Source organism: Brachyhypopomus gauderio, unplaced genomic scaffold (assembly GCF_052324685.1).
Source record: "Brachyhypopomus gauderio isolate BG-103 unplaced genomic scaffold, BGAUD_0.2 sc74, whole genome shotgun sequence".
In the NCBI taxonomy this organism is placed as follows: domain Eukaryota; kingdom Metazoa; phylum Chordata; class Actinopteri; order Gymnotiformes; family Hypopomidae; genus Brachyhypopomus; species Brachyhypopomus gauderio.
In genome coordinates, this window is record NW_027506895.1 from 1,020,731 (window position 1) to 1,041,898 (window position 21,168).

Consider the following 21,168-nt stretch of genomic DNA (forward strand, 5'->3'; position numbering starts at 1 on the left):
CAGTTCCCCCAGCGAGACCTGACCCTAGATCAGCAGTTCCCCCAGCGAGACCTGACCCTAGATCAGCAGTTCCCCCAGCGGGACCTGACCCTAGATCAGCAGTTCCCCCAGCGAGACCTGACCCTAGATCAGCAGTTCCCCCAGTGAGACCTGACCCTGGATCAGCTGCAGGCTTGGCGATGCCCATTTCTCAGGTTGCTGTGTCCTTTCCCCTACAGGCTGTGATATACACACTCTCTTTACTTTACTCCCTATGCACTAGTTTTCAGTCACACACAAAGACATTACCAACGCTACACCTGGTACCACAGCAGTGAAATGACCTCCAGTGACCTCCAGTGACCGACGTTCCTAGGAAGCTTTAGTTCTAGGACAGTCTGCTTCTTCTGCACCACACGTCACGCTCAAACTGCAGGTCCTGCCTTTCATAAATGCCCTCACGGCCTGGGTACGTTCACGCGGTCCAGAAATCATCAAATGTTTGGAATCTATCCATCGGGGTCAAAAATGTCTCATATATTTGTTTCTTTCTTTCAGCAGGATCTTAGATATAGACGACAATCTTCTCGACGCTGCCTTCCTAGACCACGTGTGTTCACCGTCTACTGACCCAGTTAAGGAAGCAAATATTTTTGGAAATTTGGAAACAGCAGCAAACATTTTTGGGAGTTTGTGCCAGTATTTCTGCACTGTAGTAAACGCAGTGGAAGCACACGGGTTATGAAAAATGCCAAGAAGTGTGACATGATACCACACAGGTTCTCACCACGCTGCCTGTGACAGATCCCGTTTATACCAGAGCTGTGGGTCCAGAGCTTAAACTATTGTGCAGCATTGCTTTAGAAACTTGAGAAAATGTCTTAGAAATGCAAAGGGATATGGGGAGCTTTACCAATCGACTGTGATGTTCAAGCTCACCTCAGGTTCCGGTTATCGAACGGATCGGGTGAAGAATTCTTTAACTGGTTCCTCCCATTCTGACAGGGAATATGCTACAATATGCTGAAGGGCGTATTCCGTTCTCCCAGAACTAACGGACCTCAAACTGAACCCACAGAGCCGAGCTGCAGTGTCTTCCTGTGCCTCTTGTAAAGAGGGATTAGGGGGGGGGGACCCCATTTCACATAGTGTTCCCAACATGGAAGGCAGTGACTTGACTGGTCAGTAGTCATTTTTCTAATGCTGTACGTGTATGTGTGTTTTAGATGAGGATTTAAATTTGACATCCTGTGTTCATTGCGAGGCACTAACTGTTTGAATGTGTGTGAGTGGGAGGAAGAGAGAGAAAGAGAAAGTGAGAGAAAGAGAGAGAGAGAGAGAGAGAGAGAGAGATACTTTAGTTGGCTTGAAGTGGACGGAAGACCATTGTGTTCACTCTGCCAGTTCGGCGGTGCCCGCGCTCGTGACCTGTGGGGTCCCTGGCATGAACACACACCGACGGTGTGACGCAGATGGACTTGGGAGGACTGGGGGATTCCCCACCAACGCATTCCCTCCAACCTTCCGCACAACAAGCCCCGCCCCCGCTTACACAACCACCAGCTGTCACCGGCCATCCACTGACCCACATTTCAAACCCCCCCCCACCACTACCACCATCACCCAACACACACGCGTGCTGCTCTGTTGTCTGGGCGCCAGGCCTGACCTTCACCTTTTGGCATCTGTGTGGACCATCCAAGATCAAAAGCCACGAGAGCGTCAGTGCTGGAGCTGAAATTGAGTTGTGCTTGGCATTAGGGGAAATGGAAAATGACCATTAGGTCTGAGCAGACATGGAACACACACACACACACACACACACACACACACACACACACACACACACACACACACACACACACACACGTGGATTGGGACAGAGACAGAGTGTGTGTTGAACTCAGCATTGGGGAAGTGGAGGATGATCATTAAGACGACTCCACACCCACCACTAAAGGCTCCAAACTCTCCAATCAGATCAATTAAACAATTAATGTCAGAGCAACATAAGAGATGTGTGGTCACTGGCCACACGCAGATGACAAACTAATACCCATATATACTCATTACACAGTGACAGGACTTCCACTATTGCCTATGTCTTACTAAAGGCCTGGAAACACTAACCCAATTTTGCGTTTGAATAAACAACGTGAAGAGAGTCCTCAGTGGTTTAAAGAAGCATAAAGACGGCGATAATGATTCTGTAGCGACGGCACGTTCCGGTATGAACCGGCCGTGGCCAGAAGACTGCACGGATACGATCAACAAGACAGCTGCAAAGACGAGACGTAGAGAGACACGAACGAGAGGTCCTACAACCTCCTGCACTGTGGCCTGCAAGGAGGAGCAGAAGCACCTCCTGGACACTCCAGAAGCACCCCCTGGACACTCCAGCAGGGGAGTGCATCTTCTCCTCCAGGAACCTGGCAATACGTTCACTTTAGACTGATGTGTAGCCTACCACCCATCTGAAACTGTCTGAAAATGCTGTCATGTGAGTATATATAAAATCCCGGAGCAGCACAGATGAGTCTAGATGTGTCTTGAGAATGTCCTGCTATGAATAGCCCATGGTCAAATCTGGCAACTGCGATCTCTGATGCCATGGGCGTTTGTCAATTCTTCCTCCGCCCTCTGCCTCTCCAATGATGCGAGTCTTCACACAGCACCACCAGATCTCTGCCGCCTGTGGATCAGGACCGGGGGCCATGACACAGCCTTGGGGGGAGTACTGGTCCAACACTGCTTACCAATTCATTACTAACCATTTCTCGCTGTTTGGAAAGAATCACTGGTCTCACAAGTGATGAGCAAGAGAAGACAGTCAGAGAATGGACCGGTACAAATTTAGTTCAGTGTATTATGCAGTGTTTAAAAAAACAATAAAAGTTGACCATGAATTAATAGTATATTAATTATGTTCATACCTTAATAGTCACATTAAATCTTTTTGAGGAGTTTATTGGCCTTTAGATGTAATACATATAATGGAGCGTCTTAACTTTTTCCCTTTTAATGCAACTCAGAAGGGTGCACAGCCACATATATAACAAGTACAGCAATAACTGTATTTCTATTCAGAACATACAGTACTAGATGAACTGTACAGACTCTGTGTTTAACATCACAAACGTGATGGATCAGAAAAAAAAAATGAAATAACATGAAGTTACATGAAGCTTCATTTCAGCATCTTAATTATGTGGCTAAAGGACGAATGAAAGATGTTGTATTCTGAAATCTCAGCGGGATTAGCAGACATTGATTAGACCTCACATTCCCTCTAAAGTCAGTCTGACATTGCTGTGATGAAACCATTTTCCACCCGTCAGCCTCAAATGAAAATAAAGTAAACAAACAAACAAAAAAATTCTCACAGAGAGCTCCACTTCAAACAGCTTCAGTGGGGAACGCTCTAACACGACAGGACTGACTACTGACGAGACTTCAGAACGCTGGTGAGAGACGGGTGGTCCAGTGAGCACCTCCCCGCACCTTCACGCACGGCCGTGCAGAGTGGAGCAGACAGGGGCTCCCTCCGTGCCCAGAGGTGGGCTGATCTGGGGGGGGGGGGGGGGGGGGGGGGGGGGGGGGGGCGATCGGGGGGGGTGCGCTGATCTGGGGGGGGCTGATCTGGGTTGAGGGCTGATCTGGGGTGGGCTGATCTGGGGTGGGGGCTGATCTGGGGTGGGGGCTGATCTGGGGTGGGGGCTGATCTGGGGGGGGTGCTGATCTGGGGTGGGCTGATCTGGGGGGGCTGATCTGGAGTGGGGGCTGATCTGGGGGGGGGGGGGGGGGGGGGGGTCAACAGACCGATCTGCAGCTGATCCACTGTAGACTCCCCTACCTGGTTCCACTATTTCACCATTTAATTCCACACATTCTACAACGGCAAATTCAAATCAGCTAAAGGCAATCAGGCAAATTACACAGCTTGCTAGACCTATGCATTAACATTTAAGACGTTTAACAGTTATCTATCTTTTCCAAATACAAAATGGACCAGCACACAGGCACACACGAGACATATATATCTGCGCAGAGGGCTGTGTGGCTTTGCGGTTGCACGTGCGAGAGTATGCACGAGAGTATGCATGAGAGTATGCACGAGAGTATGCATGGGGCTCTGACACTTTGATGCTGTGACAGGTCTGTGAGCATGAGCTCATGAACGTCTCTTACAGAGTTCCTTCACTCATCCAGGCTTTGCCTCACCTTCATCCCCATCCTCATCATCATCCTCACCCTCATCCTCACCCAGGGATTAAGCACCATGTGACCATTCCGCGGGTCCAGACCTCAGCTTCACCCCAGAGGGATTGAAGCTTGCTCGACTACTGGCGGACACTTGGTGAACACCTGGTGAACATATGTTAATTGCAAATGCTGTGGCCAATTACAGTGTGTGTTTGGTGGGACACTGCGGCTCATTAACATAATGAGCGATATGGACCAACAAGGGTGATTATGCAAAACGGCCTGGAATAGTGCAACAACTCCAACACGCATACATGATAATAGTACTGTGAACATTGGAAACGTTAATTAGAATTAGTTAATAATACTGTATGACAGATCTTGTTTTCCATTCGTAATGATCAAGTTGTGTGTCATCATCCGTTTTATTATGTGGTACATTCAATATTTGGTGTGCGCTTCTGTGTACAGTGAAATGTACAGCCCAGGCTATAGCTGGAGACCTTTGTTAGACTTCACACTACATGATTATTTCAACATGATCAATCTATCAGATATAAATGCTAAATTATAGTGCAATTATTTCTAATAGGTGCTTGGCAAAAATGCCAGTGTCTAGCTCTGTGGTGGTTAGATGTTGTACGACTAATTACATGTTATGTTGAAAGGCAAAGCTATGATATTTTCAATTGAAAATGTGGTGGAAATGTAAGCAAGCATATTGAACAGCTGTGGGAGTACGTCACGCTGTGGGCAACCTTATGTGTCTTCAACAGTTAAAAATGGTGCGCATTATGTGTGTGTGTGTGTGTGTGTGTGTGTGCATGCCCATGCAATTATGTACTGTGCATGTGTTTGTGTGCTTGTTTGTGTGTGTGTGTGTGTGTGTGTGTGTAAGCATCTCTTCTTACTCACCCCGAGAGCTTTCTTCCTGCTCACTAAGCGAGAGTGCTTGGCCCGTGGCCTGCTCATACAGGAGGAACTGGTACCGGTGGAACCCTGATCCCTTAGGTGGTGAGGGACCTGCGTACTCTACAAACCACAGAGACAGAGCATGGACCCCCCCAGAGCGGTGCCTGGAGCATTACCCAGCTAGCACTGCTCTGCTGGGAGTCTACTGCAGGTGCAACCCCCCCCCCCCCCCCCCCCCACCTTCTCACAGTGAATACATGCTTTTGGCTACATTAGCCAGGCCAAGTAAATCTCAAGTAAGCCACACATTTAGATTGCAGAAAAACATCTAGTATTGCTCACCAGATAGCACAGTGCCTTCAACATCTCCCACTCTTAGTCCGCTCCCCTAGAGATGCAGAGAGAGAGAGAGAGAGAGAGAGAGAGGCAGAAAACAGACAGGCGGGAGTGAGAGAGAGACAGAAACAGAGACAGTATTCTGCACAATGCAATTATGCACACAGGGCCTGGCGTTCCACGGCGCTGAATTAGCACAATGAGGCTCTGGGGAGCCGTTTGCCACCTGAGGGCCCCACGCCGTAGCCTTCCGGGATCTGTGCTCCGGGCTCCGGGTTGCCGGCCGCGCCGGGCTTAAACGCCCCGACTGCGATCTGCAATATTTAATATCCTGAGACAAAGCCGGTTCCCAGGCAAATTAAGTCAGTGATTGGATTTCAGAATGGCAAATTCCCATATTATTAATTGTATATTAACTTCCTGTTGCCTAGGAACAGGGATTCATGCAGAGCTTGGTAAGAGGTTTCTGTTTTTTTCCCCCACATCCTCTTCCCTAAAGGGCACTCCTATATTTGTCACGGTTAAACCCATATTCTTAGCAGCTCCCGCTAACCCGTGCTTCACTCTAAATAGACCGGTGGATGTTTGCCTAACGAACCTGATTTCACCGCGCTGTAGCCCCGCGTACGCAGTGTGGGAGGATCAGACCTTTAAAAGGAGTGTGGCTGGGCGGCCGCGTCTGAAACCTGGAGAAAGCGCCGCTCCAGAGCGGGGAGGTGTGGGAAGTTCCCTCTGTTAAACGCGCCTCGCACGGCCTGTCTCGGTGTTTTGCTACTCCATTACGTTGATGGAGTGCCGAGTGGGACGCCTTCCTGCTGTCCTGAACTCCACACGCTCAGCACCGCCTCCTACAGGCCGACAGCGGTTCTACAAGGTGTTCTTCTACAACAGGTGAGGGGAAGGTAATTCAGCACTGCTGTGCAGAAGGGCCCTTGACCAGATGTCTTACGGAAACAACTGCTCCATTATTTCACGTTGTGGGAATGTTGGACTTCTTCCTAACTGCTGTGATTTAAATAGGGGTATAGTGAATCATTTAAATCAATGCAATTAGCATCTATTATAAAATATATGTATATTATTGACAGTAATAATTCAATAATTACCTTTTCATTCAAACAGCTCTTGGCTAAGCAATTTACTGTTAAGTTCCTAAAAGCCCGAGCAGTCATTAATATATGGAGCCTTGGCTAAGATGTAACCGACTAACATGCTACTCTGATCAATACGTTCTCTCTAATTAACTACAAACTGACCCCAATTCATTTGGTAATTTTACTGTAAAGATGGTCTTTCTTCTGTAAACCCCTATAACACCCAATACTACAGCCATTATTAATAAAATTTAAAACTGTAAACTATAAAATAATAATAATTAAAAATGTAATAAATAAAACTATTTGAATTATAAACAAATTAATTCTGATGTCAGTGTGAGGCACCACAGAAATCAGATAAACCACATAAAATGTTTGACAGTCAAAATTCTAGTCAAGCTGAAGTTACAAGAACAAAATATGTACAGATGCTGTTGATAAGAGACTGGTGGTCACACACAGCCATGCAGGGCCACACTGGGCCTCACTGCACCTCACTGGGACTCACTGAACCACACTGGGACTCACTGTACCCCACTGGGACTCACTGAACCCCACTGGGACTCACTGAACCCCACTGGGACTCACTGAACCCCACTGGGACTCTCTGTACCTCATTGTGCCTCACTGAACCACACTGGGACTCACTGTACCTCATTGGGCCTCACTGCACCTCACTGGGCCTCAATGTACCACACTGTACCTCACTGGGACTCACTGTACCACACTGTACCTCACTGGGACTCACTGTACCTCATTATGCCTCGCTGTAGCTCATTGTGCCTCGCTGTACCTCACTGGGCCTCACTGCACCTCACAGGGACTCACTGTAACACACTGGGACTCACTGTACCTCATTGTGCCTCACTGCACCTCACTGTACCACACTGCTACTCACTGTACCACACTGGGACTCACTGTACCCCACTGGGCCTCACTGTACCTCATTGTGCCTCACTGGGCCTCGATGCACCTCACTGGAACTCGCTGTACCTCACGGGGCCTTGCTGTATTATTAATGATTAATGAGCAGTGTAACATAGTACTGAGTACTGAGAGAGATGATCCATGGTCTAATAACATAGTACTGACTACTGAGAGGCATGACCCAAGGCCTAATAACATAGTACTGAGTACTGAGAGGCATGACCTAAGGCCTGGTAACATAGTACTGAGAGGCATGACCCAAGGCCTGGTAACATAGTACTGAGTACTGAGAGGCATGACTTAAGGCCTAGTAACATAGTATTGAGTACTGAGAGAGATGACCCAAGCCTGGTAGGGAACAGTGTAGGAAGGGGGATGAAGACTTCAGCAAGACTAGCAGACCCCACAATGACCCAAGGTAAACAGAACCACACGGTACCACAGGAATGAGCAGCATGAGTTTGAGTAAAAGAACACGTCGGAGCCGCTCTGCATGCGAACAAAACACGGAACTCCACAGGGTGGGTGTGTTTCTCCAAGACATTCACACAGGACGTCAATAGTGGACCAGGGCTTACCTCCAAAGGTTCAGGCCCGTCAACAGACGTGCACCGTGAAACAGAATCAGGGCAGTGAACGCATGAACAGGCCCTTAGAAGCAGATAAGAATGTAAATCGATGCATTCGTTGCAAGACACGTTTGTTGGAGAACCGAAATATATGATATATGAACACAAGGCGCAACCATACATGCAACATTCAATATACGATTGCTGAAGCTTCACTGAATAAGGATTAAACCCACAGCTGTAATGGGAGTCCACTGTCTGGATGATTTCACTCAAAAACAGGTATGTCACATACACAAAATGTGACAAGTATCATCTGGTGAGCCATTCACACCATGGAATGAACCCAATTCAACTTAGTAGCGGAATAACAGAGCAGTTTTTCAGAGCTATGAGGGTTATTTTGCTAAATCACGTGCTTGTGTTTTGAGAGCTCTTAAAACACTCTACACTGGCTCAACACAAAACAATAAACAGTTTAGGTTAACACACACATACACACACACACAGAGAGAGAGACAAAGAGAGAAGAGAGAGAGAGAGAGAGAGAGAGAGAGAGAGAGAGAGAGACAGCACTGAATTTCTGGTTCATAAAGTGAGTGTCCATCTGGACTAATATTATAAAGGCAACAGTAACAGCATCCTGCCTGTATCACTCAAGAACACACGCATTTCTAAATGTAGCATCTCTGAACTCAACACCAGCTCGGCGCACGGCTCTCTGCAGCTCTCCCCGAGCCAAAAATCGAACATCACCTACTCAGCCCCCGGCCCCTCCCACCGCCCGCCGCCCTGCGCCAGGTCCTTAACGGTGTTGTGTAATCAAACACCGCCCCCCCCCCCCTCCCGCTATGCTAATGAAGCGTTGCTTTATGTCTGCGAGACCAGGTTCCTCCGCCAGGGCCTGAACAGGTGGGCGGACTCGTTTGGGGGAGGTTACCAGGGATGCCGGCAAAATACCCACCCACCCCCTGTTCTCTTTCACCCTTTCTCTTCGTGTGTGTGTGGGAGAGCGAGAGAGGGAGGGAGAGAGAGGGGGAGTGGAGTTCCTCATTCATGTCTTTTACGTCTGCCCTGTCCCTTCTTCCTGCCTTTCCGTCTTGAGCGTCTCTTCCTCGGCCACGCCCCCTCGTTAAGCCCCGCGCGTCTTCGTTAACTCTCACCTGTGCTTCGTTAGGCTTCTGCGTCTTTCTTCAGCATCCTCTTCATCGCTTTCATTCCTCATGAAAATGTTTCTTCTTCGGAATATTCTCACCCACCTACACCTTTGTGCGCATTTTTACAGAACTGGAGTGAGCTGTCCCCCTCTCTCTCTCTCTCCGCCTGGCTGGGGTTCTTACTAATCCACCACGTGCTTTTTCGCGAGGCTTCCTGCGTGATCCCGGGTGATGACCCGACCTCTGACCTCTGCTCTCCTGCAGAGGGAAGACAGGGGCCTGCTTGAGTAACACCGCACCAGACGGGCAGAGACAGGGGGATAGAGGGAGAGAGGGAGAGAGAGAGAGAGCGGGAGGGAGAGATCTGGAGGAGCCATGAAGGGGGAGGGATGGAGGGAGAGAAGGAGAACGACAGATGGTATTCACAGCTCTATTTCTGAGGCTGGCCCTCCACCACGAGCCTACACTCCCCCCCCCTCCACACACACACACACACACACACACACACTCACACACTCACTCACTCACTCGCACACATACACACACTCACTCACTCCAATACCTTCCTCTTCCTAAATGAAACACTAACTGCTCCTCCTACAGCACTCACTCCACCTCTCTCCCCACATCTCCTCCATCATCCTGTGCTCCTCCGTCACCCTGTGCTCCTCCGTCACCCTGTGATCCTACATCACCCTGTGTTCCTCCATCACCCTGTGCTCCTCCGTTACCCTGTGCTCCTCCGTCACCCTGTGATCCTACATCACCCTGTGTTCCTCCGTCACCCTGTACTCCTCCATCACCCTGTGCTCCTGTACTCCTCCATCACCCTGTGCTCCTCCGTTACCCTGTGCTCCTCCGTCACCCTGTGCTCCTCCGTCACCCTGTGATCCTACATCACCCTGTGTTCCTCCATCACCCTGTGCTCCTCTGTCACCCTGTGATCCTACATCACCCTGTGCTCCTTCATCACCCTGTGCTCCTCCATCACCCTGTGCTCCTCCATCACCCTGTACCCCTCCGTCACCCTGTGCTCCTGTGTCACCCTGTGCTCCTCCGTCACCCTGTGCTCCTCCATCACCCTGTGCTCCTGTACTCCTCCATCACCCTGTACTCCTCCGTCACCCTGTGCTCCTGTACTCCTCCATCACCCTGTACTCCTCCGTCACCCTGTGCTCCTGTACTCCTCCATCACCCTGTACTCCTCCATCACCCTGTGCTCCTCCATCACCCTGTACTCCTCCATCACCCTGTGCTCCTCCGTCACCCTGTGTTCCTCCATCACCCTGTACTCCTCCGTCACCCTGTGCTCCTGTACTCCTCCATCACCCTGTACTCCTCCGTCACCCTGTGCTCCTGTACTCCTCCATCACCCTGTACTCCTTCATCACCCTGTGCTCCTCCATCACCCTGTGCTCCTTCATCACCCTGTGCTCCTCCATCACCCTGTGTTCCTTCATCACCCTGTGCTCCTTCATCACCCTGTGTTCCTTCATCACCCTGTGCTCCTTCATCACCCTGTGTTCCTTCATCACCCTGTACTCCTCCGTCACCCTGTGCTCCTGTACTCCTCCATCACCCTGTACTCCTCCATCACCCTGTGTTCCTTCATCACCCTGTGCTCCTTCATCACCCTGTGCTCCTTCATCACCCTGTGCTCCTCCATCACCCTGTGTTCCTTCATCACCCTGTGCTCCTCCATCACCCTGTGCTCCTCCATCACCCTGTACCCCTCCGTCACCCTGTGCTCCTCCGTCACCCTGTACCCCTCCGTCACCCTGTACCCCTCCGTCACCCTGTACCCCTCCGTCACCCTGTGTTCCTCCATCACCCTGTGCTCCTCCGTCACCCTGTGTTCCTCCATCACCCTGTGCTCCTCCGTCACCCTGTGTTCCTCCGTCACCCTGTGCTCCTCCATCACCCTGTGCACCAGTTCTTTCAACCGCACATCACTGCACCAACCCATCCAAAATTACGCCGTCCTGCAGCGCACCAACTCGTGCCGCTCGCCCTGCACAAAGTCCCGCTCGGGCGTCCTGTCTGTCCCGCGCAGAGCCCCCGAACAGCTGGATACTCTGCACCATGAAGTTGGTCATGTGACACAATTACATAACCCAGAGCACATGCCAATTACAGCAAGCCTGCGATTCTCATCTTAATATGATTAGGAGCAACATGACAAGCTGTTAACACGCCATCTTGTCTTCTGTGTGCCTTAATAGGTTTACTGCAGGATTAGCCGTTAACGCAGCCGCAACATTCGTACAACGTGTCCTTTCTCCGACACCCTGACGTGCCCCAGCAAACTGGAATTCTTCGAAATATGTCAGGTGGATTCCACCTGAAGCGGAGAGGTTAATGGCCCTCGTCGTGATTCATCATCAGACTAAGAACACAGGTCACGACCTTTCAGTTCAGACCTGCTATGACTCTTTAAATAACTCACCCAGTCAGACAATCAACCGACTATTAATCTGACCACGTAACCCCGACAACCTACACGGCGACGCCGCTACAGTTGCCATAGTAATATTAATTTCCACAATTACCTTGTTACCAATATTACTCACATTACTAGCCTGAAGAAATCACTTTAAATCCATTGAAGGTTTCTCATTCAGCCCCATCAACATGAGGCATCTCTTGGAAAACAGAGACTGTGGGGGGGGGGGGGGGGGGGGGGTCCAGTGACTCGTCTCAGTGAACACGAACACGCTTTGCTGGTCTGCCCATCGCCACGGTGGCCACAACGTGCTTCGCAGAGAATCGTTATCAAGGGCCAGAGCACTTTATTAACGGTCCCACCGCCAACCGAAGATGTGGCTACCCGATACAACTTGTATTTTCCATCCTTCACTATTCTAAAGGAGCACCTTTCATTCTCCACCCCGCAAACGCATCACACTGCATAACTAAGAGCTACTGTAGAAGAGCGCTAATGGGCGCGGGGGAGGGGTTACCAGTAGGAGAATTCAATAAATGGTAATTAGGCCTGCTTATCACCATAGCGATGGAACCAGGCGTCTTCGTCTCCTTCCAGTCCTTCTCGTTATCCGTACAGGTCCAGGCAGGCGTCCACGACCGGGTGAGCACAGGAACTTTTTGTCTCCGCTTCCCTCCCGCGGTGTTTGGGGGTGTGTCCCCGCGCCCCCCCCCCGTGTCAGCGCGGGTGCCGGGGACGTGCGGGGCTGGAGAGGAGGAGTGTGTGGCGGAGGGAAGCCCCCGGTCTGAGTTCCCTAGGTAACACAGAGTGGGCAGCGGAGCGGGGCGGACCGGCTGACTCATGCGGAGGGAATCCTGCAACACGACTGCGGCCCACTCCAGAACACCCCTGGACTCAGCACCAAAGATACACACACACATACACACATATACACACTCACACACACACACACACAGTCACACACACACACAAATACACACACACACACACACAGATACACACACACACACACACACACACACACACACACACACACACACACGTGTGCTCATTCGTGCTCAAGTCATGCACTAGAGCCAAGCCCCTTCCTACACAGGCATATATTGGCTTTTCATCCCCTAGGTACCAAGGGAAACCCTGTTGTGTGTGTGTGTGTGAATGTCTGAGTCATACCTGCACAGCTGATGACAAATGCAGTAAAGCTGAGAGCACAGAGGAACGACACTGATCAGCTCTGACTGAGTTCCAGGTACCACGAGATGCAGATGGCCGACCGCGCGGGACTTCTGCGCGGGGTTTTGACCAAGGTCCCATTTTATTTGAATGCCACGATACGCAGATTAACGCTCACGTGTCCTCAGGACGGAACGACTCGCATCCATCACTGCTTAAGAAGCAGCAACAGTCACGTTACGTCATATTTAATCCCGCCTGGTGAAGTCTGTTTATTAGTGTTCAAATAGCCATAACAGGATAGCAGATTATATATTCTATACTAATAAACGCAAACAAACAAGTCGGGCGGCCCAAGCCAGGACGTCTAACTTTCTTCCTGGCTTGCTCTGTGTGAACTGGTGGACGATTTTGTGGGGGAGGATGAAGACGAAGTCTATTTGGCAGGACGTTCCAGCCAATTAAAACGAACAGCACTTAAAAGTCCATTATGAGGATTCCAAGCCGTATAATTGATCTTAATAAGTTCAAGGTCAATCAGTAGAAAAGGACAGAAGGGGCCATTTTTGTGAAGACGGCCTTGGGCATGAGCTAATAACTGTAGCCATGGCAATAACTTCGCGGGTGACCAAAAAGACCAGCAAAAAGTTGTAAAAGACACTGTGATAATTTATTCACACTTTTAAAAATATCCTATAAACACTTTACTGTAACCGCACAGGAGAATATTTAAATCTGAACTGGTGCTTTAGATGTAGTACCACCGTAATCCAACATTATTTATACTTTTATTGATCCCTTATGGCAGGGTAAATTGGTCCAGATATACTTTAACGGCTTTCCCTTCACCTTTCTGACAGTCTCCACAACTACTCATTCATACCTTCACCAGCCTCCACTGCAGGATACCTGGGTCGCTAGGACCGCTGAACTGCACCGGGGCTGTGAGTTTTACTCCCTCCCTGTATCCCTCTCTCCCTGTATCCCTCTCTCCCTCTCTCTCTCTGAAGAGGTACGTAGAGGCAATATTCGCCCCGCTGCCACAGTCACTGTTTAATTCTTCTATTATAATTGAGATGGAAGCAGCTCAGAGGTTATGGAAACTGTTGGGGAAACCGGGCCCACTTCACGGAGAGGTTAACGAACCCCACGGCCCTCTGGGAGATGGAGTATGCTATTAATTTGACGAACGTGGGAAATGAATGCTTTTATGCTTTTATTGGCGGTGACCATCACACGGCCTTTGCAGGAATGAAAGGTTTTTAGTCTTGCCGGCTCTCCGCTCGCCGCTGCAAAACAATGCCGCCGAATGCATTTGTTGGAAGAAAACTAAGTACATAATTGTTTGAACGGTAATTACGAGGGCAAAATGTTTCTTCATTAATTCCCCTTTTTTTCATGGAAATGGCAGGACGAAAACACACACAGGTGTGAGTGCCGCAGGCAGTGGGTTTGATTTCCATGTTTTATGCAGTCAATGGGACATTTTCGCTTCGGTTCCTGCGAGCGTACGGCTAGCGGAGGCCCAGCTGTATGTAAACGTACCCGGGGTCACCGTCGGGGGTCAGCGCACAGCCCGGCAGCAGCAGAACCCACAGAACCCAGAGAACAGTCACGTCTCGCAGAGACACCCGGGCTACGCTGTGACTTAAGACTCCAGCGCTAACTGAACTGCTGACTCAGGAATGTGATCAGCTGGGTTAATCAACGTTTAATTCCACAACTTTGCTGACGCATTTGTGGGAGGTGGTGGGAACTCCAGGTCCAGTGGTTGTCCAGCACTGTGTTGTTTTCAGAGATCGAGCAAAATGGCCCTTAAGTGCTTTGTGTTCTACAAGATATTAGAGTCACTCCTACTCCAGTTTAACTAAAATACAAACTGTTGTTTTTGCTGTTTTTCAAGTACAAAGGAAACAATGTGAAATGCTCATTTCACTCATTTAAATTGCGTTTATTGTCTACTCAAATATAGTAACACGACCGGTATTCCTTTAACCTTTCACAGGGAGCGCAACAGGCTACTCATGACCAAATTTAAAATGACTAAATATTTCAGAAACCTTCAATGTTCATACACCAAAACTCAGATTCTTGTAATGCTAACCAGCATCATCACCGTGGTAACAATCTCACCATGACAACGGCTTTGTTTTCTCTTAGCGCTGTTGGAACTTCTCGTTTCACCTCACTCTCTGGAACGGTCCTTTCCCCAGAGACTCATCTCCCGGCATCACAACACCCTTTTAACCTTTGACCCCTAGGTGTTATTCTTACCTGAGAGTCATCCTGTGAGTCAATGCTAACAAGCATTGTGTTTACAAATGAGCTCTAGCCTGCTTGCTAAGCCCCCTGAAAGCAGTGTTGCTTTTTTTTTTTCAAGCATGCAGACAGGAGCTGTGAGGGAAGACGAGGGTGTGTGTGTGTGTGTGTGTGTGAGGGTGGTGGAGACAGAGGGAAGTGATTTAATCCCCCCCAAAGGAGGTCCCCTCTGAACCCGTATCGTGAACTCGCAGGCAAAACTCGGTGCCTTGGGCAACACCACACACAATGCGCTGCCTTTTAATTTCATCAGCTGTGAGAAATCTATACAAGACCCTGGAACTGTAGTGGAACAGCATCAAGGCGAGAGAGAGGGATGGGGAGAGGGAGAGAGAAGGAGAGAGAGGGAGAGGGAGGGGAGAGAGAGAGAGGAGAGGGAGCGAGAGAAACAGGGAGAGAGGGGAGAGTGAGAGAGAGAGTGAGAGAGTGGGGGAGAGAGAGCAAGAGTGAGAGAGGGAGCGAGAGAGAGGGAAGTGAAACAGGAGACAGAAATAAACTCAATCTGAGGGAAAGGGAGCGGGTTCTGGTTTGTGGGTTCTGGTTTGTGGGTTCTGGGTTGTGGGTTCTGGGGTGGCGGGAGCAGAGATCACAGCATGCCAGCTTCTGTACTGCTGCACGCTAACACACCTGCATGGCTCATTCATCACTGCCTAGATACATACGTGAAGGACTTCAGAATATAATGATCACCACAAGGCAAACAAAAATAAGTCTTTATTCCAACAAACACATTTATCTTCCGTTATGCGAGCAGTGATTTCTGCATTAAACTGGATCTTGTGTCAGATTTCTGTGCGAGCTTGAACAGTTTTTTCTTCCTTTGTGCCATTTGGTTGTTGAAAGTAGCTTAGCCAGCACTAGAGCACATGAAGAGCAACTCTGTGTCTTACTATTACCTTCATACTCCGAGATTCACACTGAAACCCGTTTAAATACTTACAGGCTTAAGCTATCACTTAAAAAGCAAATCTCCTATTAGCACCTATTGAAAATACACTTTTAAAAACTGCACGTCTCATTTGCTCGGGCACTGCTGTTATTCAGCTGACGGAAGGAAGCGTTGTGGTTGGAGGTGAATGATGTACATATGGTAGTGAAACAGGTGTCATGAGTGTCCTGCTCATCACAGGCAGAGCTGAAATCAAGCCACGCCACCCACATTGGGCTCGCATTCCCATACCAGCCCTCAGTTGGGGTCGCCTGTGCTAACAGAGAAACAGAGAAGGGTGAGCGATACGCAGAAGCTGCCCCCGCCCCGCCTGCCCCCACCACACCTGCCCCCACCCAGTCCCGTCTCACACCTGGTGAGCTCTGGCCATAAGAGTTTGGACAGTGAACCCAGAGCCCGGCACCGTGGCGGCCGGATTAGCCGTGTAGGAGCGGAGCTGCGACTCTTGGACTCCAGCGCACTTTAGCTCATCTCGTTTCCAGTTGCCATCTCAACCAAATAATAATAAAAAACAATAAAAACAAACACACACACACACACACACACACACAAAAAAAGCAATAAAAAAAATATTGGTGTCGACAATTGTTTGAACCCGCCTACTTCTGTATTGGGCTCATGAGCTTGCTGGAATGGACCGTCTATGGTGAGCCTCGTGGTTCTGTAGCAACCAATTACACTGGGCCATTTGCTCTTCCACACCTTCTGTGTCAGCTCGGGTATCATATAGGAGTTAAAAGTGTCCATATTTAAACTGCAGCATGACTGGGGCATCTGTGTTGATCTGAGTCAAGCGTTGATACAGACCACGCGTATGTGAAACGAGCCTGTAGCCGGTAGGTGAGAAGACCGAGGGCATTGACTAAGCCTCAAACAGACAGCCTGTGTGTGTGTGTGTGTGTGTGTGTGTGTGTGTGTATGTGTGTGTGTGTGTGTGCGCGCGCGCACTCATAGCAACTGCTATCTACGGTGCAAGCAAGCCAACCTGCTGTGTGTTCTGTTACACCTCTGACTCACAATGCCATGTGATGTAAGCCCGGCGCATCACTACAGAACGCTCTCTACGGCGTCTGAGCGTGAGCGGGGCGCGTGTGTGCGTCTCTCTCTATCCAAACTCCGCTCAAACTAACGAGGATGCACACTGCGCGGCCTCGTTTGGCTGACCAGGACGCCTGCCCGCTTTAGACGGTCGCACGCTTCGACGACAGCCGCGATACGTGAATCAGTTAGCCCTGTCCTCCTCCGCCTCTCCTCCGCACGGCTTCGGTTCCCGTGCCCCCCCCTCGGTGGATGGTATTCCTCGCCGGCCCGCGCGCCTCTCTCTCACTCCTCCGCTTCCCTCCCTCCTCCAAAGTCAGCAATCTGTTCATCCCTGCCAGGAATGACCAGCTTATGCAAGAAGCTCACGGCAGCTCCTGCCCACACCAGGATCCTGCTGAGGAACTCTCGCTGCTCCCCCTCGCCGTCACGCTCCCCAGCGCCGCGCTCCGCCTGTTGTTTCTCCTGTCCCGGGTTCTGCGCCCTACGCCCTGGGTCTGAGCTCGCCGCCTTCTCCCGCCGTCTCTCTGTAGGCTCGTCTGTCTCCGTCGCTGTTTTGGACCAGTCTGATGTTTTTGCCCTCGGTTTTGAATCTTCTCTAAGACGAGAGATTATCTAACTTCAAACTGGAGTGTGTGCGCGAGTGTGTACATGTGTGCCGAGCGGTGTGTGTGTGTGTGTGTGTGTGTGTGTCTCAGAGAGAGAGTAAAAGTTAAAAGAAATAAACATAAAGGTTGGCTACAATCTGAGAGGAACCTTAACATGAGACCAGGGCACGTCCTAGAGAGGAAGCTTAACACGAGACCAGGGCACGTCCTAGAGAGGTACCTTAACACGAGACCAGGGCACGTCCTAGAGGGGTACCTTAACACGAGACCAGGGCACGTCCTAGAGGGGTACCTTAACACGAGACCAGGGCACGTCCTAGAGGGGTACCTTAACACAAGTCCAGGGCACGTCCTAGAGGGGTAGCTTAACACGAGACCAGGGCACGTCCTAGAGGGGTACCTTAACACGAGACCAGGGCACGTCCTAGAGGGGTAGCTTAACACGAGACCAGGGCACGTCCTAGAGGGGTACCTTAACACGAGACCAGGGCACGTCCTAGAGAGAAACCTTAACACGAGACCAGGGCACGTCCTAGAGGGGTACCTTAACACGAGACCAGGGCACGTCCTAGAGGGGTACCTTAACACGAGACCAGGGCACGTCCTAGAGGGGTACCTTAACACGAGTCCAGGGCACGTCCTAGAGGGGTACCTTAACACGAGACCAGGGCACGTCCTAGAGGGGTAGCTTAACACGAGACCAGGGCACGTCCTATAGGGGTACCTTAACACGAGACCAGGGCACGTCCTAGAGGGGTAGCTTAACACGAGACCAGGGCACGTCCTAGAGGGGTACCTTAACACGAGACCAGGGCATGTCCTAGAGAGGTACCTTAACACGAGACCAGGGCCCATCCTATAGGGGTACCTTAACACGAGACCAGGGCACGTCCTAGAGGGGTACCTTAACACGAGACCAGGGCATGTCCTAGAGAGGTACCTTAACACGAGACCAGGGCCCATCCTATAGGGGTACCTTAACACGAGACCAGGGCACGTCCTAGAGGGGTACCTTAACACGAGACCAGGGCACGTCCTAGAGGGGTACCTTAACACGAGACCAGGGCACGTCCTAGAGGGGTACCTTAACACGAGACTGAGCTTCCATTCCAGTTAGTGTCTCTGCTGGAAAGACCGGGCTCGCTGGAAAGGCTGCTGGGTCTTTTTTAAACTCTTCTTCTGTGTTCCAGGAGAGGAAGTATACTGAGGGTAAAGAATTATGTAGATGCTGCTTGGGTTTAAGTACTGTAGAAATCACAAGCAGTAATATTTAAAGATTGGTAGCTTGTCCCAAATTGCTTGCTGTATGTGACTTTAAAACCTGGGTCTCAAATAACATAAAATGTTAAATATCAGTAGTATATAACCTTAAAAAAAAATTATATTCAGTGAAATAATCTCCAGCTGTCAACCCAAGCCCCTCTTCTCCGTAGTGAAGCACTAGCTAGCACTGGCGTTCTCGCTAAACTTTACTACTGCTTGTATTTTTAGCACCTGCAGTTCCAGGCCCCCCTGCTGTGAGAGCGATACCCCTGAAGGAAGGGATTCAGGACTCTGTCAAAAGCTCCGCCGCACCAGCTCGGAGAAACGAAGCCAGCCGCCGACATCTGTGGCCGACCCGCAGTTTTGGGGGAGGCGAGCGGACATCGCCATCGAGTGGTGGTGGGGTCGAATCCGTCCCACCGTCGGTGGCGGTGCGGCCAATCGCGCCAGGATCAACGGGATATCTGGGCAATTTTTTTTGACTGGTTTATGCACGCAGACTTTCGTGGCGGGTTTCTACAGAATCGCTCCCTGCCGAGCGATGTGGTGCTGAGCTAGGGTCCCTCGACTCCTGGGAAGCCAGGCTACCCTGATAAAGGAGCCTTCTCCTCACACCTCACCGTGGCAACAGAAGCAAAGCTAGCTGGGAGGGAAGCAGTTGTTATAGTGATGGCATGGAGCTGCTAGGCTAAGTGGGGTGAGTGCATGGTATGCGTGGATGGAAGTTGGAGAGGAGGATGATTACATAAGACAGGGAGAGAAAGAGAGAGCGAGAGAACAAGAGAGCGGCCCAGACCACACTATCTAAAATCCCCCCCCCCACATTACAAAAAGGAGAATTATGGTGTCACGGTCCAGCAAAACAAGGCCATGACTCCTCCCTCCACACAAACGCGCCACAGTAACCTACACACACATATTCACATGCTTGGACATGCATGTCTGCACCGACAGGACTGCACCCACGTGTCTAGCAAAGCTTGTTAAACAAACGCAGACCGCAACTGCACGTCTACATGCACTTCGCAAGAAGCGTCGGCGCAGAAATTAACATTTAGAGCCGACAACGAGACGTACGTCGTTACGACCTCGGGAAGTCGTTTCTTCGTGATTTTCTCATCATAACTTCCCCTCGGGCGTGTGTTTGTGCGTGCACGTGTGCAAACGTGAGTGGGTGTGCGTGAGGAGGGAGTGGCGGGTCGGTGAACTGTACACAGCAGCACCTCTGACTGCAGCAGCTGAGCGAGACAGAGGCCGAACCCCCCCAGACTACAGAAGACATCCAGATGGCCTTCATGTTAAAGGCCTTTTGTCATCTGTGCTGGGCCGGCCGACTGGGGAGATCCTAAATAGAGACAGCACACAGTAAGAACGTAAGGGTGTGTGTGTGTGTGTGTGTGTGTGTTCAGTAGGTCCCATCCCTATTTGGACACACACAATGCTAGAAAATGTTCTGTTTCATGCTAAACTGATCCACAAACAAAGGAGTGTCATCTCATAATGATAATGAATACCACATGCGAGTACTCTCATACATGTACAACACACACACACACACACACACACACACACACACACACACACACACACACACACACACACACACACACACACACACAAATCCTTGTGATGTTAAAAATAAAATTGCACAAATTAATCTGTAAGTGGCAAAGCGCACACTCATAAGTGTTTGTGTGAAATATTCTTGACTCAACTTTAAACCTCTTTGCCCCCGCCGCGGGCCTTCATCAGAGGGACATTATCTCCCTGAGTTCTGAGATCCTGAATGGGATTAAGCTTAAATCCCAATTAAGGCCGAGGCGCGGATGTGTGGGGCTCGTGACGGATGCGCGCGCACCGGCGCACGCGGTGCGCTTTCACAGCTCCGCGAAAAACCTCGCAAACACACCGTGACCTCACGCGCGTCTGCAGATCACCTAAATATGGAATTAAAACGGCATTAGATAAAAACGGAAGAGAAAACAGACTTTGCCGAGCTCGCGTGCGGCGCCCACCCTCCCGCGCGCGGATACAGGTGGCACTCGGGGGGTTAGCCGCACTCGGCGGTAAACGTGCCGCTCCGCTGGATTCTCGTTATTTAATTTATTTATTATTTTTTTAACTCTAAACAAAAACAACAACATCTTTGCATATGCCGGTAAATCTGTCGGGCCGGGCGTTAGCACGTTAGCAAG

At 50.2% G+C, this 21,168-nt stretch overlaps 1 protein-coding gene across 1 annotated transcript in view; it reads right to left on the reverse strand.

Moving 5' to 3' along the window:
• Window positions 1-21,168, reverse strand: part of pebp4 (phosphatidylethanolamine binding protein 4) — a 70,037-nt gene that overhangs the window by 5,860 nt on the left and 43,009 nt on the right. Inside the window, exons 5-6 of the mRNA XM_076990308.1 lie at window positions 5,437-5,482; window positions 5,098-5,214 (exon numbers count right to left, since the gene is read on the reverse strand). Coding sequence (XP_076846423.1) covers window positions 5,098-5,214; window positions 5,437-5,482 — 163 coding nt within the window. The remainder of the gene's footprint in view (window positions 1-5,097; window positions 5,215-5,436; window positions 5,483-21,168) is intronic.